The sequence below is a fragment of the Perognathus longimembris genome, chromosome 16 (assembly GCF_023159225.1).
Source record: "Perognathus longimembris pacificus isolate PPM17 chromosome 16, ASM2315922v1, whole genome shotgun sequence".
Taxonomy (NCBI): domain Eukaryota; kingdom Metazoa; phylum Chordata; class Mammalia; order Rodentia; family Heteromyidae; genus Perognathus; species Perognathus longimembris.
This window is the reverse complement of record NC_063176.1, coordinates 29,255,579-29,277,709: the sequence shown is the minus strand read 5'-3', so window position 1 is coordinate 29,277,709 and position 22,131 is coordinate 29,255,579. Positions and strand designations below refer to the sequence as shown.

Below are 22,131 nucleotides of genomic sequence, written 5' to 3'. Positions count from 1 at the left end.
GCCATAGCTTGCCATGGCTTCACCAGCTGCCATACTTATTCCACAGCTGGTCCTCTATCAACCCCAGCGTACGTAGCTTCTCTCCTGCATCTGGCCACCCCATGAAGCAGGAGGAAGAGAGTGAGAACAGTGCCTTGGGTGACAGAGATATCTGCTAGTGCCCTGTGATAAAGTGACCAGAGCTGCAGCTCTCACAAGAGCCCACTTACTCCTTTTGGTGGAATGTAGTTTGGATCGGCAGCTTTTGCAATGGAGAGGCGCAGAATCCGGGGAGAAGGATCAGAGAAGCGAAGACACTCTCGTGGTAAGTAATCACTGTAGGGCCTATATGCAAATGGAAATATGAAATAGTGTAATTCCAATCAATTATTTCTCCACATAAGGAACATTGTTGCCAACAATCATTAGCTCTCTTTAAAAACAAATTAGTGTTTGTCAGAATTTATTTACAGTTAAAAAGCCCTTTTTATTTATGTGTTTATATATGTGTGTGTGAAACCAATTATGAAACAATGCTTATCATATGCCATATAATCTTAAATTTTTTAATTGTTATTGTTAGACTTTAAAAACCTAACAGTTATTATGAAGGTGATGTACAGAGGGGTTACAGTTATACAAATCAGTAAAGAGTACAGTTGGACAATGTCACCCCTTCACTAGCTCCCACCTACAAGTTGTATAGTTTATTTTTGACATGGTGTCTAATGTACTACTGCTGCATTTGCTCACTCTTTGTCTTACCATCTATGCCCCCTTTACCCTCCCAAAGACAGATAAATGAACAAACAAGACAAAAGAAAAAACAACAACAAAGAAAAATCCTTGTTTCCATTTCCTGGAGTTCATTTTGATAGATATTTTATATAATCAGAGGCACATGGCATTGCGCCTTTGTGTTCTTCTCCCAAGAGTATCTTCCTTTGGTCTCAGTGTGTTAATGCCTAGAGTCCTGTATAACTTACTATGCCATAGTATGTTTTAGATCTAACTTTTGCATATTTTTCTTTGTTGTTGGTGGTGTTGGTTGTGGGGCTCGAACTCTGGGCTTGGGTGCTGTCCCTGAGCTTTTCAGCTTAAGGCTAGTGCTCTTACCACATGAACCACAGTGCCACTTCTGGTTTTATGGTAGTTAATTGGACATAAGAGTCACATAGATTTTCCTGCCCAGTCTAGCTTTGAACCGTGATCCATGAACTCAGATCTCAGCTTCTTTAGTAGCTAGGATTACAGGTGTGAGCCAACCAGCACCTGGCCTTTTTTTTTTTTAATGCCAGTACTGGGCTTAAACTCAAGGCCTCTTCTCTCTCACTTAACTTTTTATGCTAAAGCCTAAAATTCTACTACTCTGAACCATACCTTTACTTCCAGCTTTTTGGTGATTACTTGGGAAATAACTCTATTGGATTTGTCTATCTAGGCTGGCTTCAGAGTTCCTCAGATCTCAGCCTCCTGAATAGCTAGAAGTACAGGTGTCAGCCACCAGTTCCTGGCCCTATGCCAGGTTCAAATTTAACCCTGACTCAGTTAAAAAAGAACACAAATTGATTCCATGATCTATTATGGATGACCTGGGACCTTCTGTTTGAAAACACATTACTTCCTACCAAAATCTCTGATTAGATCCCAGAGATAAAAATCCCATTCCTCACTGAGGACCTTCCTATGAAGGCCATTCTCTCTCCCATGAAGAGCAATTTCAGGTAGACTGGTCCTAGACCCCTGCCATTGACCCAACTGTCACAGGCTTTCTTTCCCTGGCCCCAAACCCACCCATTAATCAAGAAATCTACAAATCTAATATGAAAAAAAGGTTTTCACAAATATATAAATACCCTGGAGAGATAGGCTATCATATAGTTTTATGACTACTGAGATGTAATTAACAAATATAATGCAGTAAACTACTAACTTACTATGTTCAATTATACTATTGAGATATAATTAGCATCTATAACATAATTAGCATACTATGATTTATCCTTTCAAAGTATACAACTAAATGGTTTCTAGATATTTGCAAATGTATGCAACCATCACCATGAATTTCAAAGTGTCCTAATCAACACAAAGGAAAAGGCCACCACTGTTCCTGGTCACTTCTATTATTCTCCCCTCTCCCACCTCTGAGAACCAGCAATCTACTCTCAATCTCTATATACTTGCCTATTCTGGAAATTTTATTTTATATTTACTTTTTTTTTTTTTTTTGGTCAGTCATGGCTTGACCTTGGGGCCTGAGTACTGTCCTTCAGCTCTTTTGCTCAAGGCTAGCGTGTTACCATTTGAGCTACAGTGCCACTTATGGTTTTCTAGTGGTTAATTGAAAATGAGTCTCACAGAGTGTCCTGCCCCTGCTGGCTTTGAACCCTGATCCTCAGATCTCAGCCTCCTGAGTAGCTAGAATTACAGGCATGAGCCACCAGTGCCCAACTTATATTTACTTTTTTGTGTGTGGGTCTTGAACTTGAAGCTTGGGCGCAGTCTCTTATCTTTTCCTGCTCAAGATTGGTGCTCTACCACTTGAGTCACAACTCTACTTTTTTTTGCCAGTCCTGGGGCTTGGACTCAGGGCCTGAGTACTGTCCTTGGCTTCTTTTGCTCAAGGCTAGCACTCTAGCTCTTAAGCCACAGTGCCACTCCTGGCTTTTTCTATATATGTGGTGCTGGGGAATTGAACCCAGGGCTTCATGTATGCAAGGCAAGCACTCTACCACTAGGCCATATTCCCAGCCCCACAGCTCTACTTTTTGGTGCTTAATTAGAAACAATAATTTTCTTTTAGTGCATTAAATATGTCATCCCAACAATGTCTTCTGACCACTAGGGTTTCTGATATGAAATCATTTATTTATCTTATTGCAGATGATTTTATTTGATAAGTAGAGTAGGCTTTCTCTTAGAAGTTTATTTATTGTCAGTACTAAAGCTTGAACTCAGGGCCTCACTCTCACTTGGCTTTTTGTCTCAAGTGTTCTACTACTTGAACCACATCTCTACTTCTGGCATTTTTGCTAGTTAATTGGAGTGACTCAGATTTGTCTGCCTGGCTGGCTTTGAATCTCAGTGTTCAGACCTTAGCCTCCTGAGTAGCTAGATTACAGGCATGAGCTACCCAGCTCCAAGCCCCTTGGAGGTTTCACAAATGCCTCTATTTGGCTGTTGAGAGTTTATTTAGGAGGCATCAAGTTGTGGATCTCATTTGAATTCTTCCACCTTAAAGCTTTTCCTCCTTCCTTCCTTCCTTCCTTCCTTCCTTCCTTCCTTCCTTCCTTCCTTCCTTCCTTCCTTCCTCCCTCCTTCCCTCCCTCTCTCCCTCCCTCCCTTCCTTTCTTCCCCACCTCTCCGCCCCCCCTCTCTCTCTCCCTTCTTTTATTCTTGAGGCGTGAACTTGGTCTGGACACCATCCCTGAGCTTTTGTCCTCAAAGCTAATACTCTACTACTTTGAGCCACAACTTCACTTATAGCTTTTTATAGTTTTTGTGGTTATTGGAGATACGAGTTTCATAGACTTTCCTGCCAAGGCTGGCTTCGAACCTTGATCCTCAGATCTCAGCCTCCTGAGTAGTTAGGATTACAGGCATGAGCCACCGGTGCCTGACAAATTTTTCTACCCAGGCTGATTTTCAACCATGATCCTCCAGGTCTCAGGTTCCTGAGTAGCTAGTATTATAGGCATGGGCTACAAGTGCCTGGCTTATTAGTATCTTAAGACATTGATAGCCTCCTAGACACATTCACCTTAAGTGTTTTGAGCACTGTCACCTTCATCTTTGTTTACTGTACCCTCTAACATAGCACCTGTGTCACAAGCTTGACTCTCATGGTTAAGATACTGCCTAATCTGTCTTTTAAAGACAAGGAGAAATCAGCTAGGTGCTGGTATCTTACACCTGTAATCCTAGCTAATCAGGAGGCTGAGATCTGAGGATCCTGGTTCAAAGCTAGCCCAGGCAGGAAAGTCCTTGAGACCCTTATCTCCAATTAGTCACAGAAAAATCCTAAACTGGTGTTATGGATCAGCAGGAGAGTGCTAGCCTTGAACAAAATGAGTTTAGGGACAACTCCCAGGCCCAGAGTTCAAGGCCCAGGACTGGAAAAAAAAAAAAAAAAGTGAAATCCAAGGTTTAAATCAAAGAAAAAAAAAAGCACCTGCAAAGTCATAGAGTCATAAGAGCATATCAGATAGACAAATTGCAAAAACCTATGGTGTTCATTTGCAGATCCTTTTTGTTTTAGTGGGGAATTAAACTCATGGCCTTATGAATGCGAGGCAAGTGCTGCACCACAGGGAGATTTCCTTGTAGTTGGGCCAACAATGACATGTGAACTTTACCTTCAGCACAGTTTGAGTCCAAATGTGGTAACTGATTATCTTCTGGGTACCTACAGTGATTGGAAACATTTGCCTTTTCAGTTGATGCTTTAGGGACATGAGTAGGCTTCCAGCTTATGAATTTGCACATACTGTTGAAATGAGAGCAACTTTGTGCACTTAACAAAACTAGATCAGTATTTGTGGAGAATCTCAATATACTTTACCTGTATATTGAATAGTGTCTTTTGAGTTTATTGGGCTGTGCCAGCTTCTGGATCCTTTTGGAGGGCTGGGTAAACAATGCAGCATGGGGAACTTTCCAAATTACAGACTCTCTCCCACAGCCGTAGCAATATTGAGCCCTGCAAGTTGTAGAAGAAGAAAGAAGTGAGTGAAACAAGCATTCCTTCAAATAATTAATATTGTAACTGTTGCTGTTTTGCAGTGCTAGAAATTGAACTCAGGACTTTGTGCATATTTGGCAAGCTCTCTACCACACAGCTACAACCCCAAGCCCTTAGCTTTCGGAGACAGGATCTTTCCATGTAGCTTAGGCTGGCACTGCATTTATGATCTTCCTGCTTCAGCTTCTCAAATTCTTGGATTACATGTATGTGACACCACATTCAGCTACACAAAGGTTTCTAGTAGCATTTTTCACTGCAAGGTGCAGAAACAAGTCAATGTCCAATGATGAGTGGATTAAAAACTGTTGCAAAGCCATACAGTATATACTGAGCCATAAAAAGGAATGGAATACTGATATATGCTCAACATAGAAATATTCTGTACAAGTAAAAGAAGCTGGTCATAAAACACAACATTTTGTATGATTCTATCTTTATAAAGTATCCACAATAGGCAAATTCAGAGAAAGGAAGTACATTAGAAGAATCTAAGGGGAACACTAACCGTTAATAGGTTCAGTGGTTCTTCTAGGGGAGACAAAATGGCTTACAATTAGATTTTTATAATGCTTGTACAGCTCTGTGAATATGTCATAAAACAATGAATTATACATTTTTTAGCTTTTACATCAACTTTATTCATAGAGCCAACCTGTGTGAGTTAACAAACCCCCACATTGCCAACTGTTGTAGGAATCATATGCCTTCTTACATGAACCAAAATCTCATATTCAACAATGAGTTCTGGGTTGCAAAAGAGTATTTACTGTTTGCACCTGTCTGTAAGGCTTTGTTACAAAATAAAAGAAAGATACACACACAAATGCTCTAAATTATACATTTTAAAGGAATGAATTGTATAGACAGAGAATCTCAACAAGCCTGTTTTTTAAAAAGGAAAGCAAATTGGGTGCCAGTGGCTCATGCCTGTAGTCCTTGCTACTCAGAAGGCTAAGATATGAAGGTCATGGTTCAAAGCTAGCCTGGGCAAGAGAGTCTGTGAGACTTTTATCTCCCCTAAAATATTCAAGATGCTGGGAGTAGAGCTGTGGATCAAATGGTAGAGTGCTAGCCTTGAGCACAAAAGCTTAGGGACAGCACTCAGGCCTGGACTTCAAGCCCCAGGATACCACAAAAAATAAATAAAACAAAAAAGAAGGCCAGCTTTGAAAGATTTAACTGCTTAGAAATAATGTAATTATGTCCCAGGAAAAATTAAAAATAAGAATACAAAACCTCCAGGAATGATCTTAGTACTCAATTAAAAGTTACCAGCTGATGGGCTAGGAATGTGGCTTAGTGGTAGAGTACTTGCCTATATGAAGCCCTGGGTTTGATTCCTCAGCACCACATAAACAGAAAAATCCAGAAGTGGCACTGTGGCTCAAGTGGTAACTGAGTGCCAGCCTTGAGTAAAAAGAAACCAGGGATAGTGCCCAGGCCCTGAGTTCAAACCCCAGGACCAGCCAAACAAACAAACAAGTTGCTAGATGATGGGCTGGGAATGTGGCTTAGTGGTAGAATGTTTGCCTAGCATGCATGAAGCCCTGGGTTCAATTCCTCAGTATCACAATAACAGAAAAGGCTGGAAGTGGCACTGTGGCTCCAGTGGCAGAATGCTAGCCTTGAGCAAAAGAAGCTCAGGGACAGTGCTCAGGCCCTGAGTTCAAGCCACAGGTCTGGAAAAATAAAATAAAAGTTACCAGCTGGAAGTAGAGCTGTAACTCAAGTGATAGAATGCTAGCTCTGAGCACAAAGTGGCTCAAGGACAGCACCCAGGCCCTGAGTTCAAGCCCAAGACTGACAAAAAAAAAAAAAAAAACACAAGAAAACAAGTATGTAAAGAAGTAGTAAATTTTGATCCATGAGAAGGATCAATTATTAGAAACAGACCTAGAAATGTTATAAAACTATAGATTAAAAATGTGATAACTGGGCTCTGATGGTTCACACCTAAAATCCTAACTACTTGGGAAGCTGAAATATGAGGATTGAGGTTTAAAGCCGGGTAGAAAAGTCCATGAAACTCTTACCTCCAATTAATCACCAAAAAGCCACAAGTAGAACTATGACTCAATTGGTAGAGCCCTGAGTAAAAAAGCTAAGGGACAGTGCCCAGGTCCTGAGTTCAAGCCCTAGTACCAACACAAAACAGTAATCACAACTATATTCCACATGTCCAAGAAGGTAGAGAAAACCTTAAGGATGTTAAGTAGAAATAAGATATAAAAATATCCCAATTGAGGGGCTGGGGATATGGCCTAGTGGCAAGAGAGCTTGCCTCGTATACATGAGGCCCTGGGTTCGATTCCCAAGCACCACATATACAGAAAACGGCCAGAAGTGGCGATGTGGCTCAAGTGGCAGAGTGCTAGCCTTGAGCAAAAGGAAGCCAGGGACAGTGCTCAGGCCCTGAGTCCAAGGCCCAGGACTGGCCAAAAAAAAAAAAAAAAAAATAATATATATATATATATATATATATATATATATATATATATATATATATATATATCCCAATTGAGCTTGTCATCAGTGGCTCACACCTGTAATCCTAACTACTCGGGAGACTGAGATCTGAGGATCATGATTCGAAGCCATCCAGAGCAGAAAAGTCAATGAGAATTGTATTTCCAATAAACTTATTGAGAAAAATCTGGAAGTAGAGCTGTGGCTTAATCAAAAGAAGCTCAGGGACAGTGCTCAGGCCTGAGTTCAAGCTCCAGGACTAGTACACACACCAAAAAATACCCCAATTGAATGTGTGTGTGTGCACGCACGTGCACACACGTGCATGCAAATGCACACCAATCCTGAGTCTTAAACTTAAGACCTTTACACTCACTCATGTTTGGTGCTTTACTACTTGAGCCATGTCTTTAGTCAATCAACTGAATTTCTAGAGATGAAAAGCACAATGTATGCGATGAAAACAATACATGGATGAAATGAGTGTTATTTCAGGGGACAGAAGTTATTAGTAGAGTGTTGCCTAGCATGCATGAAAACCTGGATTCAGTGTCTAGCACTAGAAAAATACTGAGATAAATAGCATATTTGACATTGCAGAAGAGAAAGATAAACAAAATAGAACGAAAGGAAAAAACCTTGGGATCTCTTTACAAAATCCTTATTTTTTAAATCCTCATAGGGCAAAGCCTAAGAAGTATAATATTCTACAAGATTAAATTTTAAATATTGCTCTGGATAAAATTGGAAATAGATCTAGATGTTGTAATCCTCAATACATTTTATCTGCAGACTGAAGGATCTGTGGATCTCAGATAAAAGGCCTGGGTTCATTTTCCCTAAAGCATCTTGGTAAGGTGACAGGTAGGCACTAACCTGTTGGGTACGTAACTGAGGGAAGCCTTCCTGGGCTGAGCAAGGTTCTCAAGTCTCTCGGTTAGCTGAGCCTTCAAAGCATGCTTAGAAATAGGACGGATAGGATCTTGATTTCCCCAAAGCACACATCTTTTAAAAGACATAAAAATAAAATAGTAAAAACATTCCATGGCAAAAGAATATCTTAGAAATGGATCTTGACAAACACTATCTCTGACAGAATTTTATAATTTCCAAGCACCAGAAAGAGATAAGCTAAAATAGAACTTGAATAAGACTTTTATCTACTATCTTGAAAAGTGGGGGGCTGGGGATATGGCCTAGTGGCAAGAGTGCTTGCCCCGTATACATGAGGCCCTGGGTTCAATTCCCCAGCACCACATATATAGAAAATGGCCAGAAGTGGCGCTGTGGCTCAAGTGGCAGAGTGCTAGCCTTGAGTAAAAAGAAGCCAGGGACAGTGCTCAGGCCCTGAGTCCAAGGCCCAGGACTGGCAAAAAAAAAAAAAAAAAAAAAAAAGAAAGAAAGAAAAGAAAAAAAGAAAAGTGGGGAGCATCTACACATGGCCTCATGTCTGTATTTCTAGCTAATGCAGAGGCAAGATCAGGAGGGTTACAGTTAAAGGCCAGTCCAGGCAAAAGCGTGAGAGACCCCCATCTCCACCGTTAGCTGGGCAAGGTAGTACACACTTGTCATCCCATGAACAGAAGAATATCAGCACAGACTAGACTGGTCATAAATGCAATATCCGATTTGAAAACTAAAGCAAAAAGGATTGAGGACATGATTCAAGTGGTGAAGCATTTCTCTAGCAAGTACAAAACCTTAAATTCAAAATGGTATAAGGGAAAAGAAAGTGGTAACAAAAAGGAACCTATTGTAGTGGTAAGATTATTTTGTTTCTACCTTCATGGAATAACAGTAATTTAGTCAGGTCTCAAGAAACAGACCTATTAACAACCTCTCTTCTCTCATTTTGGATGAATCCCATTCTAAGCAGTCAGAAAATAAAACAGCAATGTGTGTAGGTGTGTGTGTGTGTGTGTGTGTGTGTGTGTGTGTGTGTGTGTGTGTGGGTGGGTGGGTGTGTGTGGGTGTGTACTGAAGCTTGATCTCAGGGCTTGGGCCCTGCCCCTTAGCTTTTTTGCTCAAGGCTGGTGCTACAGCACTTGAGCTCCACTTCTTGCTTTTTGATAATTAGAGATAAGAATCTCATAGACTTCCTGCTCTGCTGGCTTTGAACTATGCTCCTTAGAGTTTAGCCTCCAGAGTAGCTAGAATTACTGGTTTGGCCACCAGTGGCAAAAAGTAGTAATGGAATAATGTCAAGAGCTACCATTGTGGAGTATTTTCTGCTAATAGCATTATAGGCATTAGCTGATTTATTCACAAGCTCTGGGAAATAGGTGAGATTGCTAGGCATGGTGGAAGAAAAGGGGAAAACCAGTGCAGGACTATGCTACAGGGTCTTCATGGAAGAGAGAAAAGGTTCAGGCCAGAGGAATGAAGCCCAGGCCATGTTGGGGCCATGATGGGAAACAGAACATTCATCTTGAGCCAGGCACATGTGGAAGAAATGAGAGGAATTCTGGGTGGTGACACAGCTAGAATGGGTAAGGAAGGCCCAGAAGGCCCAAGAAGGAGCCTCAGGCTGCTGACTTGGCCCATGACTGAACTGACCAACTCAATGATTTCACCCTTTTTAAAGGAGCCAAGCTATTGTTATTTGTGTTTCAGCTTTGTCTCTCTATTTTTGGACATGACCTTTCTCTGCTTTGTAAACATTAGCCAGAGTCGTTATTAGAAATATTATCACCACTTCTACCAGGCACTAGTAGCTCATGCTTGTAATCCTAGCTATTCCAGAGGCTGAGATATGAAGATGAGGGCTCAAAGTCAGCCTGTTAAGTCTCAGACAAATCTGAGAATGTCTTACCTGTAACTAACTGGCAAAAAGCTGAGAGTCAGAGTAACATAGTAGAAATAAATAGGCTTTGTGTGCAATAGGTGCAGATTCAAATCCCAGTTTTGGTATCTACAAACTGGTCAACTTGGGTAAATTACTTAACTGTTATATCTTCTAAATCAATTCCTTCCTTGAATTTTTCTACTAGTTTCAAATAGGAGAAATGAAGGATTACTTCAAGGTTTTTATAGCTACAGTGATATCGTTTCACATGTCTACCAGTGTGGTCCTCTCATCACTCTATATATGTAGTTCCTGTCCATGAAGGGAAAGAGAATTCAGTATCATTGTATTTTTAATGCTTAAAAACATTTCTAGGGGCATTAATTCAAGTGGAAATGTTGTGTTTTAATCTTCCAACACAAGCAAATACAAACAGCAGCCGTTTAAAAATCCAGTTTTTAGATCAAACTAATGTTGCAGGATACAACGTTAATTTTTTAAGAGTTTATTGGATTCTTACATAGCAACAATGAACCATTGAAATGTGAAATATTTGCAAGATGTACATGAAGCTGCAAATCCCTGCTGAAAGGAATCAAAGAAGTGCTAAATAACATATAGACAACTGCAAAATGCAAGACTATAAAATATCTAGGGGTCTTATAGAAGAAAACTATGTAAAAAATCCAGGTGACCTTGGATTTGACAATTAGTATATAGATTTAATACCAAAAAACAAGTCCATATAAAGAAAAGCTTGTCAGTTGGTTTAATAAAAAGTAAAACACAGCAAAGAGAATTAAAAGACAAGTCTCAAACTAAGAAAAATATGTGCAAACATATATCCTGTTAAAAAATAAATAAAACTTGTATCCAGCTGGGTATCAGCGACTCATGCTACAATCCTAGTCATTCAGGAGGCTGAGATCTGAGGATTATGATTCAAAGCCAGGAGCAGGAAAGCCCAGAGACTCTTATCTCCAATTAATCACTAAAAAACTGGCAGTGGAGCTGCAGTAGAGCTCTAGCCTTCAGACAGAAGCTCAGGGATGACAGTGCTTAGGCCCTGAGTTCAAGTCCTAGAACTGGCATGCACACACACACACACACACACACACACCACAGTATCCAAAATATACAAAGAACACTCAACTTTTAATGAGAAAAAAACAAATCATTCCATTGCAAATCTACAAAAGAATGAGAGAATGAAGGAACAGATGATACTAAGCAAAGGAAAGAAATGTACTTATCACTTGAGGTATGTGAAGGTAACCCTGGTGTATATCGCCTCTAAAACAATTTTTAAATGGACAAAAGATCTGGACACCTTTCCAAAAATAAGGACAAAATATACTTAATGGGATGTCATGAGGTCACTGCAGATTAAAAGAATGAGATGCCATCTCTAAGAATGGTTAACATCCACTGACAACACCAAATGCTGGCAAGAATGTGGAGCAAGTGGAACTCCCATTCATTGTTAGTGAGAATGCAGAATGACACAAAAACCTTGGAGGTTAATTTAACACTTTCTTAGAAAACTAAATATGCTATGAACCATCAGTTGTACTCACATCCTAGATATTTACTCAAATGAGGTTGAAAATGTGTCTACACGTGTACATGAATGTTTATAACAATTTTATTCACAACTGTCAAATATTAGGAACAACCAAGCTACCCTTCAACAGGTGAATCCACACAGTGGATCAATGGAATATACACTAAAAAGGAAAAGGCAGTTATTCCTTGAAGACATGGAGAAAACTTAAATGCTCATTACTAATTAAACATGCCACTTTGAAACCATACTGTATGAATCAGATTATATGACATTCTGGAGAAGGCAAAACAGGTCAGTGGGTGCCAAAGCAGGAGGAAAGAGAGGTAGTTAATAGATGACACACAAGAGTTTTAGGGCAGGGAAGATATTCTGTAAAAGTGAACCAACGAAGCAGGGTACCAGTGGCTCACACCTGTAATCCTAGCTAGCTAGTTACAAGGCTGAGATCTGAGGATCATGGCTGCAGGCCAGGCCAGGCAGGAAAGTCCATGAGGCCAGAAAAAGCCAGAAGTGGAGCTGTGGCAGAAGTGGTAAAGTACCAGCAAAAGGCTAAGGAAGAGCACCCTGGCTTTGAGTCCAAAGCTCTAGTGTGCCATGCACATGCACACATAGTGAATCCATTATATCCTGTACTTGTCAAAACCCAGAGAACTATACAACACAAAAAGTGAACCTTAATACCAACTTAGGGCTTTGGTTAATAACTTCAATATTGGCTCCTCAACCGCAACCACTGAATCACACTAATGCAACATAATTACAACTAGGAAAATTGTGGTAACTATGGAAACTATATTTTCTTCTCTAAATTATTCAGGCTTTCCTCAGGGGCCAGATAAGAGTAAGGTATGCCATATGGGCAGGTATGGAAGGACAGAGGATGCAGTTTGTTGGAGGCCCTGAGAATAGGTAAGCTTGGGTCAGCAGGAGTGGGTATTACAGGGTCTGCAGGAAATGTGAAATCACACACTGGAGCAGTGGTTCTGAACTTGTCTGCTAATTAGAAACATCTGGGAAGCTTTGGACACTTCCAAGCTTTACCCAGGCCAATTAAATCATGGTTTCTGGGGATGGGATCCAGGCATCATAAGTTAGCATCATTCTCCAGGTGATTCTAGCACTGCTGCATTAAGTCTAGCCTGCCTTAGGCTGAGCCAGCCAAGATGGTATTGGCTCAGTAGATCCATGTTAGTAGAACTGGATGGATACACTTGGGATGCGGGGCTAATAGGCAGGTAGGAATAACACTTATCTACTTGATGTAACAAATACAACCATAACAAACAAGACCATATAAAATCATCTTACCGATCTGGAATTCCCCATTGTCTTTTAGGCCTAGCAAGATCTTGGATTCTTTTTCTAGAAAAAGAACTAAAAAAGAAAAAAAATACAAGCTGGTTAATTTAAAAGAGTGACTAAGGGACTGGGAATATGGCCTAGTGGCAAGAGTGCTTGCCTCGTATATATGAAGCCCTAGATTCGATTCCTCAGTACCACATATATAGGAAAGGCCAGAAGTGGTGCTATGACTCAAGTTGGCTAGAGTGCTAGCCTTGAGCAAAAAGAAGCCAGGAACAGTTGCTCAGGCCCTGAGTCCAAGCCCCAAGACTGGCAAAAGAAAAGTGACTAAGAACTATGATTACATTAGATGATTCTTGCTCAAAGTATTCTATAGGAAGGGGACAGTGGTGTAACTGAAGTGACAGAGGGCCAGGCTAGATAGAGGCATGGCTCAAGTGGTATAGCACCTGTCTAGCAAGCATGAGGTCCCAAGTTCCCACTCTCATACTGCAAAAAGATACTAATAATTTCTTAATTAGTTAGACTGCTGAAAGGTTCCAAGTACCCCAAAATACTGTGGACCAAAGAGTTTCTGTTCTAGAATAACTGATATAGTCCATGATGAAAGAAATACTAAATACATACTAGGGCATACAGCCTACTGTTTGATTTGGAGTTTCTTTTTTTTTTTCAAATTTTTATTATCAAACTGATGTACAGAGAGGTTACAGTTTCATACGTTAGGCTTTGGATACATTTCTTGTACTGTTACCTTGTCCCTCATACCCCCCTTCCTCCTCCCCCTTTCCCTTTCCCTCCCTGAGGTGTTCAGTTCACTTTCACCAAACAGTTTTGCAAGTATTGCTTTTGTAGTTGTTTGTCTTTTTTTACCCTGTGTCTCTCAATTTTGGTATTCCCTTTCAATTTCCTATTTCTAATACCAGTATACATGGTTTCCAATATACTCAGATAAGATTACAGAGATAGTGTAGGTACAACCACTGGAAGGTGATACAAGAACATCATCAATAATAGAAACTACAGATACACATGGGATGTTGAAAGTAGTTACAACTGTGATATAACAATCGTTTCCATAACATGGAGTTCATTTCACTTAGCATCATCTTATGTGTTCATAAGGGTATAGCTATTGGGCCTTGTGATGCTCTGCTATGACTTGCCTAAACCTGTACTAATTATTCCCAATAAGGGAGACCATAAAGTCCATGTTTCTTTGGGTCTGGATCACTTCACTTAGTATAATTTTTTCCAAGTCCTTCCATTTCCTTACAAATGGGGCAATGTCATTCTTTCTGATAGAGGCATAAAATTCCATTGTGTATATGTACCACATTTTCCTGATCCATTCGTCTACTGAGGGGCATCTGGGTTGGTTCCAGATTCCAGCTATGACAAATTGTGCTGCGATGAACATTGTTGTGCTGGTGGCATTACTGTGATTTTGTTTGTGGTCTTTTGGATAGATACTCAAAAGTGGGGCTGCTGGGTCATAGGGGAGTTCTATATTTAGCCTTCTGAGGAATCTGATTTGGAGTTTCTTTTTCCTTTTTTCTTTGCATACTAAGGACTGAACGAAGGCCTTTGCACTGAACCAAGCACTTTGTCTCTTGAGCCACACTTCTAAAAAAAAATGAACTGTGGTATAAAGTTACTTTGTAGATGGCTTCAGGCACTGGATTGTGAAAAGATTATACAGCTTCAGAAAATGTCTGGCTTTGATGGAGCTCTGAAAGGATGACCTATACGTTAACACCAATCAACTCTCTCATGCTCTTCTCTGCTGCCTTGAACAGTTCTTGGTCATTTTTTTCTCTTCGTGTGTGTGCACGCGCGCACGCTTGTGTGTGTGTGTGTGTGTGTGTGTGTGTGTGCCTGCCAGTCCTGGGGCTTGAATTCAGGGCCTAGGCTCTGCCCCTGAGTTTATCAGCACTCTAACATTTGAGCCACCCACTCCACTTCTGGCTTTTTTGTGATTAATTGGAGATAAGAATCTCACTTTCCTGGCCCAGGCTGACTTTGAACTGCAGTTCTCAGATCTCAGCCTCCTGAGTAGCTAGGATGACAGCCACCAGCGTCCAGCTCTGTGGCAGGAGTTTGAACTCTCCAAGCATCCATGCTCACTACATCCCCAGCACCATTGGAGCAGTTTGGAGCCATGTTCACCGTTATGTCTAACTTCAGCAGGAATGCTGAGGATCACTTCCTGAGCAAAGCACTTAAGAGTTAGTGTTTCCTTTCATCTCTCTTTCCCTGTTTCACTGACCATGAATTAAAGTGAAAAGCTACATGTTCTAGATAGCAGAGCTACAAGATAGAGGAGGACCAACAAGCTCACACAAAACAATAGCATGAGGGGGAAATCAACTTTCACTGTGTTAAATTATCAAGAGTTTTGTATCTTATTTGTTACTGCAGCACTGTCTACTTAATGCAGACTAATACAACTCTTATGCTATTCTAGCTTTTACTGTAATTATTTATGTACTTGGAGTTTGAGGAGCCTAATAATAATCATTGGGTTTTTATTTTTTTGCCCACCACAACTAAGAGCCAACTGAAAAACAGATGCAACAGTTGGACAAATAGAATAAAAATATGGTCTCTTATATGGATAAAATTATATTGAAGATATTCATTTGCATCCCTGAATTGAACTTGTGCCTAGAATGACAGGAGCCACTGACCTCCCTTAGGGGCTAACTAAGGCTGCTGTGTGTCAGAAAGATCACAAACATCGCTCACTGTGGATAAGCAGATCCCAAAGACAGAGGACTCAGAAGGTCCAGTTCTGTCTCCAAATCCATCAGACAGACATCCTGAGAAGCTTACCTGCAAGGAGGGAGGAGCAAGAGGCCCAGTGAAGTAGTCAGAGGAAATGCTTTGATAGGTAGGTGATGGAAAAAGCATTCTCCACACACCTACCTGAGCTCCTTCACAATCTTCAAACTCTTCATAGAAACGGCCTTCGCCCTGCTACAACACACCCCAAATGTGAAGACATGCTCTCTTAATGAACTGATAGATGCACCAGGGAGCACCTCTCAGAAAGTGGGAGGAGCCAGGGGGGTCTTAATAGTTAGCAACACCCAGGATTTCACATTCACAAAATGAAGCCATTTGCTCAGAAGAGCAAGCTAAAAATCCCTTCATCAAAACTGATTTCTAACTGTGCTGAATTAACAGTATCACTTCTCAAGCCTTTGATACTGACTTATGTTACATTTGATGGCCTCGTCTTAGCTGTGCCATGGCAGTTGAACTGGAAAAAGTCTATGCCCACAACAACAACAATCAACAGCACCACCAGCTGTGACCCCCTTTACATTGGACTGTTCAAAGGAGAAGCACCTCAAGACTGAGATGTGGCAGGAATTCTGCTTGACACCAGATCACCTGGTGGGAACCTTGTCTGGGAAAATTGACACGGCACAGGACTTCTGTTTCTGTCCCTGGATACACAACCTACTTCTTTTTTTTTTAACTATTTTTATTTTTATTTTATTTATTTATTTATTTTTTTGGCCAGTCCTGGGCCTTGGACTCAGGGCCTGAGCACTGTCCCTGGCTTCTTCCCGCTCAAGGCTAGCACTCTGCCACTTGAGCCACAGCGCCGCTCTGGCCGTTTTCTGTATATGTGGTGCTGGGGAATCGAACCTAGGGCCTCGTGTATCCGAGGCAGGCACTCTTGCCACTAGGCTATATTCCCAGCCCCCACAACCTATTTCTAACTGACCCTCAAAACACCTACCTACCAGCTGAGTGCCTGGTGGCACACAGATGAAATCTCAGCTGTTTGTGAGGCAGAGGTAGGAGGCCTGCAGCTAGAGGCCAACCTGGGCAAAGTTAGTGGTACTTCATCTAAAACTCAAACTAAAACCAAAAGGACTAGTATTGTGACTCTGATAGAGTACTGGAAGTACAAGTACTGAGGGGAAAACTGAAGAACTCGTGATTGCCAAGGGTGACAAATACCAACTGAAACCAGGAGTAGTTGGTGAATAAAAGCCAATCAAATTGACATAGCTTATGAATGTTTTGTTAGTCAATAAATCCTGACATTTTGGAAAGACACAAACATGTTTGTCTGTGTTTATAGCATAGCTTGCTCGCAACTTAACCAAGAGTCTCTTTGGCTGTGAACTTTTGGCTTTGTAACTGGTATTGGGCAATGGTAGAGTCACGCCTAGTTATCATCTGCACACAGTGTGACACTGTCTCCATCCTTCTTCCCCACAAGAGCAGCCTTGCCATGCGGGTAATTCCTGTTACCAGCCTGGGCCACTCTCCAGGAGCTGACTCAGAGGTGGAGAAAGCTATACTTATGGACAAAACATTGTGTTGTGTATTAATCATTTATTATAACTTAGCTTTAGAATGTGCCAAGGTGCCCCTTACTACTATCTTTTTACCAGAAAGATAATGTGGTATTTTATGCAAGAATACTAACCGTGTAGTCATTACTACTATAGATATGCAAACTGGGTTGTTATTTCAATTGTTAGTAATTTCTCTAATATTTGTTAATTTTTTCTAAGGGCCCAATACCTTACATTTCTAACCTACATCTCTTAATTCATTTCTTTTCTTTTTGGGGGTTTGAACTCAGGGCCTATGCCTGCATGGAGCTCTACCATTAAGCCCCACCTCACCAGCCTCCTTTTTTTCTCAGGAATTGTCTATGTCTTGTTGTGTTCCTTTTGTAAAGAGGATTGCATTGCTGTACCCTTGTTTCATTGCTAATTAGTCTCTTAGCCAATAGCTAAGAGAGTTTTTGTAATTCATACTTTGGATGCAAAACAGTATGTTTGTAGAGAAAAGTTTATGGAGATATCCCGTCTTTTCTGAGTGGCCATCCACCAAGTTCTCTCAGTCTGAATGTTCTCTTACAATCTGACTTCTAGTCAGAAAAAAAAATTTCTGGGGGCTGGGAATATGGCCTAGTGGCAAGAGTGCTTGCCTTCTACACATGAAGCTCTTGGTTCGATTCCCCAGCACCACATATATGGAAAACGGCCAGAAGGGGCGCTGTGGCTCAGGTGGCAGAGTGCTAGCCTTGAGCGGGAAGAAGCCAGGGACAGTGCTCAGGCCCTGAGTCCAAGGCCCAGGACTGGTCAAAAAAAAAAAAAAAAAAATTCTGTTCATAAATAATCAAACACAGCACATTTATATAAGGAAGAATTGTCTAGGGAGTACAGAGGCAGATGATGGAGTTAGCACAAATCCTTCACAATCAAGCAATAAAAATCAAAAACATTTGTAACCATTCTCTTTATACTGATTTCTTAAGTGAATGAACTTAATATGCCAGGCGCTAGTGGCTCACACCTGAAATCCTACCTACTCAGGAGACTGAGAACTGAGGATTATGATTTGAAGCTAGCCTTGAGATTCTTTTCTCTAATTAACCACCAAAAATCTGGAAGTGGAGGTGAGGTTCAAATGATAGAGTGCCAGCTTTGACAAAAAAAACCCTAAGGGACAGTGCCCAGGTTCTGAGTTCGGGCAGTACAGGCACAAAAACAAAAACAAAAAACTCCAACAACTTAGCACCAACTATTTTCACTGCCACAAGAAAGTTGACTCACTTTGCAGACATTACTTATTTGAAGTCCTGTGGACTTATGAATGGATGTCTATAATACTCAGTAAGTGCTATTCCTGACTTCTCCACTAAGCCAAAGCTAAGACCACCCTGGGCAAACAACATACTTGCTCTGTGTCTTCTCCTGGTATATGCTAATTGACAATCTGCCCTATCCTAATTTTCAGATTTCTTGTAAGAAAGGACTTAAAAAGTATTACACAAAAATATGTAATTGAAGGATTGACCCCCCCACCCTATTGCTCCAGGCTCATACAGACACCAGGCAAAACCTCAGATATAGACAAACCTGCTTTGCTATGCAGGCAGGGCAATTCACGTAGGCCCAGATGTAAACAAGGAAAAGCCACCAACTTCCTAGACCTAGTGGCACTTTCAATAATCTCTGCCTCCTTGCTCAGACCCCTTATAAGCCTGGTCCCAAATTCATCACCTTGTACAACCTCCAAATTCGCTGGAAAGTCTGTGCCCCTCGCTGTTCCTCAATAAACTGTTGCCGACTGAGTCCAGCCTATTCCTTTTCTGGTTCTCCTCCATTTTCCTAACAGTAATAGTGTCTACCACTGGTAAGAGCTAAAAAAAAAAATAACTAGAAAACATAGGAAATAGAAAATACAAAATAAATGAAAACAATAAATATAATGGTAAGTAGGTTAAGCAGTAATAAAAATACGGTGATCAAGCCACTTCTTAAAAGACTAGATTCTTTTTTCTTTCTCTCTCTCTTTTTTCTTCCTCCCTTCCTTCCTCCCTCTTTTCTTTTTTCTTTCACTCTTTCTCTTTTTCTTTGTTTCTTCGTTTCCTTCCTCCTCCTCTTCTTCTTCTTCTTCTTCTTCTTCTTCTTCTTCTTCTTCTTCTTCTTCTTCTTCTTCTTCTTCTGCTGCTGCTGCTGCTGCCAATACAAGGACTCGAACTTCATGTGTTTTTCTGCTCATAGCTGGAACTCTACCATTTGAGCCACTCTGGCTTTTTGCTAGTTAATTGAAGATAAGAGACATGTGGAGCTTTCTGCCCTAGTTGGCTTCTAACCTTGATTCTCAGATCTCAGCCTCCTGAGTAGCTAAAATGACAGGTGTGACCCACCACTGCTCAGCTTAAACAGAACTTTCTTGATTTAATTAGCTGCTGTACTTAACCTAGAGGCCAGAAAAGGATTAGGACCTTCTAACCTAGGGCCTCCCAAAAGCTATGACATGAGATTGCCTTAGGTCCTTGGAAGACTCATTTTCTATTAAACAAATATACAGGGCTGGGGATATAGCCTAGTGGCAAGAGTGCCTGCCTCATATACACGAGGCCCTAGGTTCGATTCCCCAGCACCACATATACAGAAAACGGCCAGAAGCAGCGCTGTGGCTCAAGTGGCAGAGTGCTAGCCTTGAGCGGGAAGAAGCCAGGGACAGTGCTCAGGCCCTGAGTCCAAGGCCCAGGACTGGCCAAAAAAAAAAAAAAAAAAAACAAATATACAACAGTGTTCTAGAATGCCAGGGAAAAACTGAATGGCTGGGAGAGCTGGCTGGGAGAGCTTTCCTTCACCTCAGGGCATGCCTTACTTCATTGTCCCATAGGAATTGTGACTCAAAAGCAGCCTATGACAAAAGAAAGCAGTGGCATCTCCATGGCAGAGACTCCAGGATAGATCTCCCTCCTGGCTCCAGGATTCTGCCCAACCAGCTTGGCTGGCCACTAAGTTCCCTACGTGAACTTACCTTTTCTTTACAAAGTCACAGGAAGCAGGTCGTGCTGAAAGAAAATGAAAGCAACAATTATATTTGACAGGAATGAAGACAACATCGCAAATCAAAGAGTGAGGAAAAATAACTCCAGGGAAATGAAGTGAAAAAGCCAAGTGCCAGAATGAGGCCTTGAGTTTCAATCCCCAGTATACACACACACGTTGTTGAAGCAACTAATAAGTCTTTTTCTTGCCCAGGCTGGCTTCCATCCACAATCCTCGTATCTCAGCCTTCTGAGTAGCTAGGATTACAGATGTGAGCCACCAACACCCAACACTAAGTCTTTTAAAGAAGTCTTTTTTTTTTTTTTTTTTTTAGGACCAAGACTGGGACTTAAACTTGGTACCTGATGCTTTTGTTCATTGGCTAGTGTTCTACCAACTAAGCCATGCCTCCACCTAAGGAAGCATTTCTTTTTTTCTTTTTCTCTCTCTCTTTCTCCTTCCTTCCCTTGCCTTTCTTTCTTCCTTCCTTCCTTTCTTCCTTCCCTTCTTTCCTTCCTTCCTTCCTTCCTTCCTTTTGCTTTTTTCTGAGTGGTTTACTGGACTCTCGTGGACTTTCCTGCCCACACTGGCTTTGAACCTTGATCCTCAGATCTCAGCCTCCTGATTAGCTAGGATTACAGATGTGAGCTACCAGCACCTGCCTTAAATAATTTTTATTACAGTAAACCATTATGATTGTTCAGTATACCAGCTAAGACAGACCTCAGTTATGATTCCTATGAATGAAGCTTCACACAGATATGCCATCCTAGTGAAAGTACAGTGTGCACAGTGGAATGAATCCTGTGGGCAAGAGGAGGCTACTTACTGAAATGGGGGATGATTCTGGAGGGCAAAGGTTTCATCACCCTTTGTTTCTTGGGTGCAAACAAATGCAAGGCTGATTTGCCATCTGTGCTGGGCAGATCTGGATGGACAGCACCATCATTCTCCACTTCAGGCTTGAGTGACGGGGCCACCACCTTGAGGACATGCAGGGGAAGCTCATGACAGACACCACTACCTGGAAGGCTCAGGCACCGAGCTATCTGATCTGTACAGGAGGTGGCTGTGCAGCGCCCGAAGCTTCACTGCCAGTGTCACGCAGCAAGGGACACTGGAGATGGCTTGCACCACTCCCCCCCCCCCCCCGCCCCCGAGCCCCATCAGGTGTAGCTGGGTGGAGAGGCAGAGGGCTCCGGGCCTGGAGCAGAGTGCGCAGGACTCAGCTGCACTGTGGTCAGCACAGGGTACTGCATTATATACTGACATCCTTTCAGAGATGTCTCTGGCAAGGTCTTACTGGTGTCACACAAGGCACAGAATAAAGAATAAAGCTTGATCATGGAGAGATGAGCAACAAGTCTCATTTTATTTCCTTCTTCAAACTTTACCCTTGCTAATGTGGTTCTTGAAGTGAACTTCAATTAAGAAGATTAAGAAAGTTTCCAGAAATGTGCCATAAATGACTAAATACAAGGCAAGATTTTCCCTGAAGAATTATTCTCCAGAAAAGAAGAGGTTCTTTTATATGTAAGCTCTAAGGGACAGTCCACCTATGTAACATTTTACTACTTATTTTTCCCAATAAAAAGTGGTCAAGGAGGGGCTGGGGATATAGCCTAGTGGCAAGAGTGCCTGCCTCGGATACACGAGGCCCTAGGTTCGATTCCCCAGCACCACATATACAGAAAACAGCCAGAAGCGGCGCTGTGGCTCAAGTGGCAGAGTGCTAGCCTTGAGCGGGAAGAAGCCAGGGACAGTGCTCAGGCCCTGAGTCCAAGGCCCAGGACTGGCCAAAAAAAAAAAAAGTGGTCAAGGAAAATGTATTAGCCTAAAACCATGTGGAGTCTCTCTGACTTTTGTGCCAACACTGGAGTCAAATTGTGATCCCCAGGTCATAGCATCCTGAGTAGCTAGGATTACAGGAGTGAGCCACTGGGCTCCTGATAACTAA

At 41.5% G+C, this 22,131-nt stretch overlaps 1 protein-coding gene and 1 non-coding gene across 2 annotated transcripts in view; both read right to left on the bottom strand.

Annotated features, from left to right (window-relative positions):
- Thegl (theg spermatid protein like) overlaps positions 1-22,131 on the bottom strand; it is a 42,198-nt gene that overhangs the window by 8,603 nt on the left and 11,464 nt on the right. Inside the window, exons 3-7 of the mRNA XM_048364117.1 lie at positions 20,164-20,197; positions 12,853-12,918; positions 8,069-8,197; positions 4,544-4,681; positions 210-324 (exon numbers count right to left, since the gene is read on the bottom strand). Coding sequence (XP_048220074.1) covers positions 210-324; positions 4,544-4,681; positions 8,069-8,197; positions 12,853-12,918; positions 20,164-20,197 — 482 coding nt within the window. The remainder of the gene's footprint in view (positions 1-209; positions 325-4,543; positions 4,682-8,068; positions 8,198-12,852; positions 12,919-20,163; positions 20,198-22,131) is intronic.
- Positions 5,424-5,554, bottom strand: LOC125365087. Its single transcript, XR_007213639.1, has one exon. It is a non-coding gene; the product is annotated as a small nucleolar RNA SNORA40 (small nucleolar RNA).